This window comes from Sinocyclocheilus anshuiensis, unplaced genomic scaffold, assembly GCF_001515605.1.
Source record: "Sinocyclocheilus anshuiensis isolate Anshui unplaced genomic scaffold, SAMN03320099.WGS_v1.1 scaffold2376, whole genome shotgun sequence".
NCBI lineage: Eukaryota > Metazoa > Chordata > Actinopteri > Cypriniformes > Cyprinidae > Sinocyclocheilus > Sinocyclocheilus anshuiensis.
In genome coordinates, this window is record NW_015547633.1 from 227,358 (window position 1) to 237,861 (window position 10,504).

The 10,504-nt window shown below is 37.5% G+C and overlaps 1 protein-coding gene across 1 annotated transcript in view; it reads left to right on the forward strand.

Moving 5' to 3' along the window:
- Positions 1-10,504, forward strand: part of LOC107701799 (serine hydroxymethyltransferase, mitochondrial-like) — a 43,733-nt gene that overhangs the window by 14,481 nt on the left and 18,748 nt on the right. Inside the window, exons 5-8 of the mRNA XM_016503909.1 lie at positions 2,304-2,443; positions 3,402-3,564; positions 4,579-4,678; positions 10,226-10,381. Of these exons, the coding sequence (XP_016359395.1) occupies positions 2,304-2,443; positions 3,402-3,564; positions 4,579-4,678; positions 10,226-10,381 (559 nt within the window). The remainder of the gene's footprint in view (positions 1-2,303; positions 2,444-3,401; positions 3,565-4,578; positions 4,679-10,225; positions 10,382-10,504) is intronic.

Consider the following 10,504-nt stretch of genomic DNA (forward strand, 5'->3'; position numbering starts at 1 on the left):
GAGAAGACAAAAGCTGAAACAAATCCAGCATTAAAACGTTTCAACTAAAATACTATAGAGTTCATAATCCATAATAACACTTCCTCCAGTGAAAAAGTGCATCTGCTGTTGTCTCTCTCATCAAAATCCAGCCACATATTAGTTTAGAGCTGTTTAAACGCTGCTTGATCTGTGCAGATTTCTCTCCTGATTCAGACCAGAACACTTTTTCACTGGAGGAAGAGTTATTATGGATTATGAACTCTATGGTGCTTGAGTTAAAAAGGTCTTAATGCTGGATTAGTTTCAGCTTTTGTCTTCTCCAGATGTTAACTGATGGACTGGAGTGCTGTGGATTACTTGTGGATTATTGTGATGTTTTTATCAGCTGTTTGGACTCTCATTCTGACGGCACCCATTCACTGCAGAGCATCCATTGCTGAGACACTGATGCAATGCTACATTTCTACAAATCTGATGAAGAAACAAACTCATCCTAATCTTAGAAGGTCTGAGGGTGAGCACATTTTTAGCAAATCTTAATTTTTGGGTAAAATATTGCTTTAAGGAAAATAAAGATCATATTTAAATGTTTATTCTATGGCTATATTTAAAAGACTTCCTCTGAAGTGCATTTATGGAATCTAATCTAAGCTAAATTAGATTTTAGGGTGTTGTTTGATGTTTGGTTTTAAAGTTAAGTATTGAAGTGTTTTTACTTTGATAAATCATTTGCATTTAAAACTATGCTAAATGAAAATATTGCAAACGTACGTTAAGATAAAAACACGGAACGATTTTTTTTCTCTCTGTTTATTTTTGCTGTCTCGACTGCTCTCTTTATTCACACACACTCGTCTGTCTCTCTGACACATTTGTGTTTAACTGCTCAAGCCTGACGCCTCAGAGATGACAAACACACTCACTGATCCTGACGCTTTCTGCTCACAGTACAGTGAACACACACACACACACACAGACACACACACACACAGAGAGAAACACACAGAAACACACACTCACACACACTCACACACACTCACTCACTGCAGTGTCGCTGTCAGCTTTTAATCACATCTTCTTTCATACACACACAAACAGGAGTAAGTATCATGATGATTGTTCTCATTAACACTGATGAAATGATGTTTAAACATGCTTGATGGACAGTCAAATACCCATAATCACATTCAGCTCTCCCTCAGTTCATGCCAACTCTCCGAACCCTAGTGAGTGCCCTACATAGACAGCATGAGAAGGCTCAAACATCATGCCTCCCAAAATGAAATGCATGCATTATTCACTTTGTCATGTGCTGCCTATGTAGGGCACTCGCTAGGGTTCGAGCAGAGCTGGTGTCTGTCTCTGAGAGCTTCTTTCCTCATATTTTGTGCGGCGCTTCAGGTTTTCTGCTGCAGGCTGAGATTGTGTGTGTTTCATGTTTGTTGATCGAATTCACTGTGGCCTGATTTTACTGCAAGATAAACACAAGGTCAGCAGCACACACACACACACAATCAAACATACACATTCTCTCTCACACACACACACACCCTCTCTCACACGCACACACCCTTAAACACACACTCGCTCTCACACACACCCACACACTCTCTCTCACACACACACACACACACACAAACACACACCCTTAAACAAACACACACTCTCTCACACGCACACACCCTTAAACAAACACACACTCACACACACGCACACACCCTTAAACAAACACACTCTCTCACACACACACACACACACCCTTAAACAAACACACGCTCTCACATACACACACACACACTCACACACACCCTTAAACAAAAACACTCTCTCACACACACACACACACACCCTTAAACAAACACGCACTCTCACACACACTCACACACCCTTAAACAAACACGGACTCTCACACACACTCACGCACTCTCACACACACACACCCTTAAACAAACACACACTCTCACACACCCTTAAACAAACACGCACTCTCACTCACACACACACACACACACACACACACACACACTCCACAACAGATAAAGAGTATCCGTGTGCATAACATTATCAGTGTATAATCAGCAGGAGATTATATTTACCCTGAGAGCGTGGCGTAATGCTCAGAAGTGTTAGCGAAGCGCCTGCAGTATCTGGGTCTCGTTCCCCGGAGAAGCGCGCGGATCTCATCAGGTCACTCTCCGATGGGCCGATAACGGGAGCGCTTTGATTGTGATGTTTGCTGCGAGCGCCGCGGATCTCAGCTTCTAAACGCTTTCATAATCTACTCTGAGCTCTCTATTACTCTGGTCTCTGTCTCCGAGCAGCTGTGCACCGAGCTGAATGCGTACATGCTGGCGGACATGGCTCACATCAGCGGACTGGTAGCAGGCAAAGCCATTCCCTCGCCGTTCCAACACGCCGACCTCGTCACCACAACCACACACAAATCACTGCGAGGATCCAGGTACACCTCAACCAGAGACCAGTGGCTCTTCTGTGATCCATTTCTCAAAGCCTGTGTGCAGTACTAGTGTACCGCCAGTGTTTAGTGCACAAACCATTCATTCTTTGAAAGAAATTAATACTTTTATTCATTAAGGATGCAGTAAATTGATTAAAAGTGACAGTCAAATAAATGCTGTTCTTTTGAACTTTCTATTCATCTGTGAATCCTGAAAAATAAAATGCATCACGGTTTCCACAAAAATATTGTGCAGCACAACTGTTTTCAACATTGATAATAATCAGAAATGTTTCTTGAGCAGCAAATCAGCATATTAGAATGATTTCTGAAGATCATGTGACACTGAAGACTGGAGTAATGATGCTGAAAATTCAGCTGTGCATCACAGAAATAAATTACAGTTTAACACATATTCACATAGAAAACAGTTGTTTTAAACTGTAATAATATTTCACATTTTTAGTGTATTTTTGATTAAATAAATGCAGCCTTGGTGAGCAAAAGCAGATTTTAAAAAAAGCCTTACTGCCCCTAAACTTTTGACTGGTAGTGTAACAAAACTTGCAGTAAGTTGCATTGTAAGTAAGTTGTTAAATTGTTACACTGTCAAATGGCAACATTAAAATAAATAAAATGGTTATTTTGAATTTTATTTTATTTTTTCCAGTTTTGTGTAAAAATGTCATAACATTGGCGGTCTGATCAAATAAGAAAAAAAAAACATCAAAATCGCAGCAGATTACGGTAGCCGAAGGTCAGTTTTAGCACATTGCATTGTGGGATCTCATGCAATATGCTCTGCACATTTTTAGAAAATATAGTAGATGATCTGGATGTTGCATGCATGCAGAACATAATGTGCGCAGTACACATACTGCATACTAGAGTAAAGCTGTTTTTCTGGTGATCTCCATCATTAACCGTTTCTCCGCCTCCTCGGCTCTGGCTCCTCCCTCAGGGCGGGGCTTATCTTCTACCGGAAGGGCGTGCGCTCGCTGGATAAGAAGGGCAAAGAGGTCATGTACGACTTGGAGGAGAAGGTCAACTTCTCTGTGTTCCCTTCGCTTCAAGGCGGCCCGCATAATCACGCCATCGCCGGCGTCGCTGTGGCTCTCAAACAGGTCCTGCTTTGCTTTCACTTCCAGATTATTAGTCTTTCTGCTAGTGCTTAACCCATATGCTGATATCATAGAGAGCAGGGTGGCAAATAATAAACTGATATATGTGATATCACACTATTTGAATTAAATACACATGCATAACGATTTCTGAAATTAAATGTATATTTATTTTACATATTTACAAAATTATATATTTTCATTTAGTACTGGACTTTAGAAGCTAAATAAATACATGTTTTCCAGAAGACAAAATAAGTAAATAATTTACCCTGATCATCCAATTAAAAAAGTTTACACCCCCCAGCTCTTAATGCATCGTGTTGCCTTCTTGAGCATCAGTACATGTTTTCACCTTTTGTAATAATTATGCATGAGTGATGATGGAAAAGATGGATTTCAAAATCATAGTCAATGTTGGAAAGTGGTCAAATATGCAGAAGATGCTGGAAAACCAAAGAATGTGCAGGAGCTGGGGGATTTTTCTGAAGAACAGCAGGCAGTTGAACTGTTCAGGACTCATGAACAACTATCACAAAACATAAAAACAGTCGTGGATCATCCAGGAAACGACACACAGTATTAAGATTCAAGGGTATGTAAACTTTTGAACGGGGTCATTTTTATAAATTCAGTTATTATTTTGTCTTGTGGAGTATATGTAAACATATGTTATGTGAAATAGCTTATTCAGGACAGTACTAAATAAAAAATAACATGCACTTATCATGATCCCTCTTATTTTGTTTCAATTATTAACATTTTGCACATTCTGCAAGGGGTGTGTAAACTTATGAGCACAGCTGTATCTGTCGATCACAACTTTCTACTTTGATTCCCACTGTTTATTAGCGGTTCATACGTTGAATTAATATCCTGCAGTTCCGTATGCAGCATCATCTGCGTCCTGAATCATCTCCTATTCTCTCTCATCTTCTCCTGAACAATGGCTGGTGCACTTGGGAGCTCATTTATGATTTTTGATAATTGATAGCTCTTCATTCGGTCTCTCTTCAGGCCACGACGCCCATGTTTTGTGAATACATCGCTCAGGTTCTGAAGAACTCGAAGGCCATGGCCGAGGCGCTGCTGAAGAAGGGCTACACGCTGGTCTCTGGTGGGTTTTTCACTCGCGTCTCGTCTGTTTCTGCGCTGTAGGTTTTCTCTTCAGTGTTTGTCTGGGAATGAGACGACGCCACTGGATTCTCCGGGAAGATGAAGTTAGTTTTCCTGCGTTTTATCAGTGTGTGCTGCAGGAGTGAGACTCAAACCTCTACACTGCAAAAAAGGCTTAACTTAATTAGTATTTTGGTCTTATTTTTAGTCAGAATATCTAACAGTTCTTAAATTAAGATGCATTTACTTGTTAAGCAAAACAACATATTTAGTCTTGTTTCTAAGGGAACAAAACTAAATTAAGTGCATTTTGTTTAAAACAAGTAAAATTATCTTCCAGTGGGGTAAGTAAAATATTCTTAAAACAAGAGAATTTTACTTACAACACTGGCGATTGATCGCCTTCTGCTAATTCACGCCTGCACACTAGGTGGCGCCGACCAGCAATGCATTTTTACTCCGATATGCATCTCATTTATGGATTTAACATCGTCCACTGCTCAATACACAGCATTAAATATAGATAAATAAAGTTTGGTTCTATGCCAGAAACACAAACTATCACTCCAGATCACATAATTCAATGGAGAATTCAGAAATGATATTAAGAACATGTGAGAATAAATCTGTTCTCAGATACCAAAGATAACAGGAACTAAGAATCAACTCTCTTCTCTCTACCGGGATACTCTTCTTCGGTGTTTGTTTACACTGGTTTTCGCAACAGCAGCTGCTCCGGTCACGTGATCTAAGCTCAAATCTGATTGGACGGCCCGTTTCATCGCGGAGCGACGGGGAAAAATTCGACACACAGGACGAAAAAAAAAATCTCAGAATTTTCGCTTTCAGTGTGAAAAGCCCTTAAAAAAGGGGCAAGTTTCTCTTGTTTGTTTTTTTTTAAACAAGACAAAAATACTAAGTAACATAAGCCTTTTTTTGCAGTGTACGATTGAAGATCTTAATGAACTAATTAACTAAAGGAGGTGATTATAGTGTATATACAGTATTAGTGAATAGTCCTGTTAATGATTCAGTGTTTGTTGTGTGGATTGAAGTGGTAGAAAACATCTTCATAACACACTGATACTTGAAAGACCTTCAGACGCATGAACATCTACTAACACATGAGATCTGGTGCTTCTTTAAGCGTCATCCAATCATATAATCATGCAGACGGCCTCATGGACCTTAAAAACATGAACAGAAGGAAATACAACCCGGATCACAGTAAAAACACGTGGCAAGGATAGACGGGGTTTGCGGGGAATCATCAGATGAGCACATCATCAGCGTTTTTAAAAACATTTAAAGGATGTTTTTCAGGGTTTCTGTGGGTCTTAATTCACCTTTCAGCAGATTAAAACCTAAAAAGGTCTTAAATGAGAGCAGAAAATCTGAAAATCATAGTTATTGTAGTCAAAATCATAGTTATTAATCATAGTATCAGTGTTGGGGAAAGTTACTTTTAAAAGTAATGCATTACAATATTGCGTTACTTCCTAAAAAAGTAACTAATTATGTTACTTAGTTACTTTTTATTGAAAGTAATGCATTACAATATTGCGTTACTTCCTAAAAAAGTAACTAATTATGTTACTTAGTTACTTTTTATTGAAAGTAATGCATTACGTTATTTTTGCGTTACTTTTTACATCTGGGCTGGACTTGCTTGTTTGCTTTTAATATAAAAAGTTCTATTTTTGGCAAATGTAAAAGCCCTTTCACACCAAAAGCCTCAGGCTGAAGGAAAAGTAAATTCACGTCGCATATTTAATTATTGCAACTTTGCGTCATATTCTCATTTTGAGTGAGTGAGATGAATTAATGCATGTTCACATTTATTGTAGAACTAAAGTAACATCTTACTCCTGATTTCTCTCAACATGGGGACAGGAGAGCTGTCAATCAATAAATGGGAAAAAAAGTAACTGGCGTTACTTATTTGAAAAAGTAATGCGTTACTTTACTAGTTACTTGGAAAAAAGTAATCTGATTACGTAACTCGCGTTACTTGTAATGTGTTACCCCAACACTGGTTATGATATTTAATGTTGCATGAACTGCAAAAAAAGAGGAATCTCTTCCTCAGTATTTTTGTTTTCAGTGCAAATATCTAAACGTCCTTAAAACGCATTTGATTGAAATGCACCATGTACAGTAGATAAGAAGTCTAACAAATTGATCAAAATTAAGTGAGTTTTGTTTGTTTTTTTTTAAAACAAGAACAAATATCTGTCGATGAGGAATGAAAACTTGTTTTCTCTTTGAATTAAGTTGATTTTTCTGATTGCATTGGCAGGTATTTGTTCTTGTTTCAATTATAAACTTACTTCATTTTGTTCAATGTATCATAAAACAAGACTTAAGTCATTTTTTTCCCCAGTAAATGTATCTTGATTTAAGAATCTAAGAAATCTCAAGACTGAGGAAAAATTAAATTTTTTGAAGTGTGATCAGAAGGAACAGTAAAAGTTATTTCAATAATCTAGCAGAGCTATTCAAGCCATAAGCTATTTATTTTTCTAAATTAATTGTTGGAAGTTGTATTTTCAAATGTTGAAGTGTTGCTAAAGCAACTCAATTTACTCACTACATTTACATTTAGAGAACATATTAAAGTATTTTCACTTCAACTGTCTACTTAAGGTCTCTTAAATGTCTTACGTTTATCTTGGTGAAACCTGTTTTTTTTCACTGAACTATTTTAAGTCTCTATTTTGATGTCTAGTGTAAAATACTGTATGTGTGATGCAGAAGCGGTTCTGTTCTGAGACTTGGAGATGTCTTGGTTTGACCACGAGGAGGAAACACACGTGACACAAAGCAGGGTTTTATAGTTAACTAAAGCTAAAACCATAAAAGAAAAAAAAAAATGTTACATAAAATAAATTTAGCAACAATTTACAATGAGGTCTCATTTGTTAGCATTAGTTCATGCATTAACTAACATGAAGTAACAATGAAAAAATAAGCATTTATTAATCTCTGTTAATGGTTTTCATTTTAAAGTTTTTTTTTATTTTTTTATTTAACCAGATAAGTCAGTTGAGAACCAGTTCTCATTTACAATGACGACCTGGCCAAGTGGCAGCATAAAAAGCAGATACAAAACAATAAAGACAAACAATTACAAATAACACTTATAAACAGCAACATATAAGAACAAGCAAATAACTAAAAACAAGTACAATGATATTGTACTATTAACGGAATTGAGGTTTTAAAGGAAGAGAGCGGAATGAATGAACTAAGCTTTAAGAAAACTGAAAGGAGTCACAACCAAAGGAGGTATGCGGAAATTAATAAAAGTACTAGAGCGCAGATTACAACTTGTATTATGAATATTAAGAAGTGACTGTAAATATAGCGGAGTTTTCCCAATAAGAGTTTTGAGTTTTTGAAGCAGACCTATAAACTACATCACCATAATCCAAAATTGGGAGCGCTGTAATTTTAACCGGAAGATGTTTTGAAGAATTTGTAAAAGAAGATTTGTTCCGATAAAGAAAACCAATACGAGTTTTAACCTTATGTGAGTTTCAAATGACAGTTTGCCATCGAGCCAAATACCCGAGATATTTGTAGCATTCAACATAATCGATCTCAGAGCCATCCAATGAGAAAATTTTAGGCGGAAACTCAACATGTGGTAGATTTCTGTGAAAAAAACATACATTTTGTTTTATTTGTATTTAAAACTAAATGAAGACTAATTGCGAGTAAAACGGGCCTGCAATAAAGAGAGTGCAGTAGTCAGGGAAGAACTAAATGTATAAATAATAGTGTCATCAGCATATAAATGTACTTGAGAATCACCTGCGGCAAGGGCAATGTCATTAACATAAATATGAAAAAGTATTGGTCCCAATACACTTCCTTGTGGGACCCCTTTAGATAGGGGCGGGGGATCTGACAGAAGCCCCTCCACCGTCACTGATTGTAAACAGTAACTCTTGAACCAGGCCAGACAGCTCTCAGAGAGTCCTGTACCTCTTAATATTTCATGGTCCACAGAGTCAAAAGCCTTTGCCAGATCAACGAATGCAGCTACACCTTAAGTGTAGCCGTGATACAGCTATGCCCGGATCTGGATGAAGCACATTATAAGTCTCCAAGTGGTGCATAAGCTGCTCGTTAACCAACGTCTCTAGTATTTTAGAGAGACAGGGCAAAATGGAAATGGGTCTATAGCAATTTAAATCTGAGTTATCACCCCCTTTAAAAAGTGGGGTTACAGCAGCAGATTTCGAGTCCCTCAGAAAGACACCAGTTTGGAGAGAGAGATTAAAAATGTAAGCGATAGGCGATGCGATAATATGTGACCCTGGAGCACAAAACCAGTCATAAGGGTAAATTTTTTTAAATTTAGAATCTGGAATCTGAGGGTGCAAAAAAATCTAAATATTGAAAAAATCACCTTTAAAGTTGTCCAAATGAAGTTCTTAGCAATGCATATCACTAATAAAAAATGTAGTTTTGATATAATTATGGTAGGAAATTTACAAAATATCTTCATGGATCATGATCTTTACTTAATATCCTAATGATTTTTGGCATAAAAGAAAAATCAATAATTTTGACCCATACAATGTATTGTTGGCTATTGCTACAAATATACCCCAGCGACTTAAGACTGCTTTTGTGCTCCAGGGACACATATAAGCTGCTTTCTTTAAAAATAATGGATCTAATTCATCCAATCCAGCAGATTTATGAATATCCAGGTTGAGCAATTCCCCAAGTACCTCGGTCTCGTGTATCGACCGAAAAGAGAAGGAGGGGGGACCTAAGGCAGGTGAATGAATAACAGATGCCAGGTTGACAGGAGAACAATTAGAAGTACCAGAACTATTCTCGTAGGCACAGCCAGCATTGACAAAATCTCTGTTGAATTGATCCACAATTTGTGATAACAACGCCATCATATTTAATTACACTGGGCAAACAGTAAGAAATGTTTTCGTTTTCCATTGTTTTGATGGTATTACAAAATTTTCAAAATATTAAGAAAAACTATAATAGTATCTCAAGGATTTTAAAATAACACTGACATAAATTCTAGTACATTTAATTTTTTTAAATGAAAATGTGAAACATTTGGCTAGATTTACAATGTTAATAACTGTGGAAACGTGTCATTACAGTCTGTGATAAGGATTCATTCATGTTCCTGCTCTTAATTTGAGTTTTTCATCAACAACTTTATTCTAAAGAAATTATGTAAGAAAAAAAAACTGGAAAAAAAATAAAAAATTAATCATGACTTTTTCCTCACAATTTCGAAACAAAAAAGTCAGAATTGCGAGGAAAAAAGTCAGAATTGTGACAAATTTAGAATGGCAAAATGTAAACTCAGAATTCAGATCTCGTTCTATGTAATTTGGCAGTAGAATTGGCTGTGAATGGTTGTTCATGTTGATTTAATGCATAATAGCCTCATAATCAAAAACTGTAATATCTGGGAACTGGACATTTGTTGAAGTGACCATAGATCTTTATGCAGACGGACTCGTTTGAGTGAAGATCAGTGTTGTGTGTGTTTGTTCAGGAGGAACTGATAATCATCTGGTTCTGGTGGATCTGAGGCCTCAGGGGATGGACGGAGCGCGGGCCGAGCGTGTTCTGGAGCTGCTGTCCATCACAGCCAACAAGAACACCTGCCCTGGAGACAAGAGCGCACTGACCCCCGGCGGCCTGAGACTCGGTGAGAAACACACACACACACCGTACATGCTCAAACACACACCGTACATGCTCAAACACACACACACATACCGTACATGCTCGAACACACACACACACATACTCACACACACACACACACACA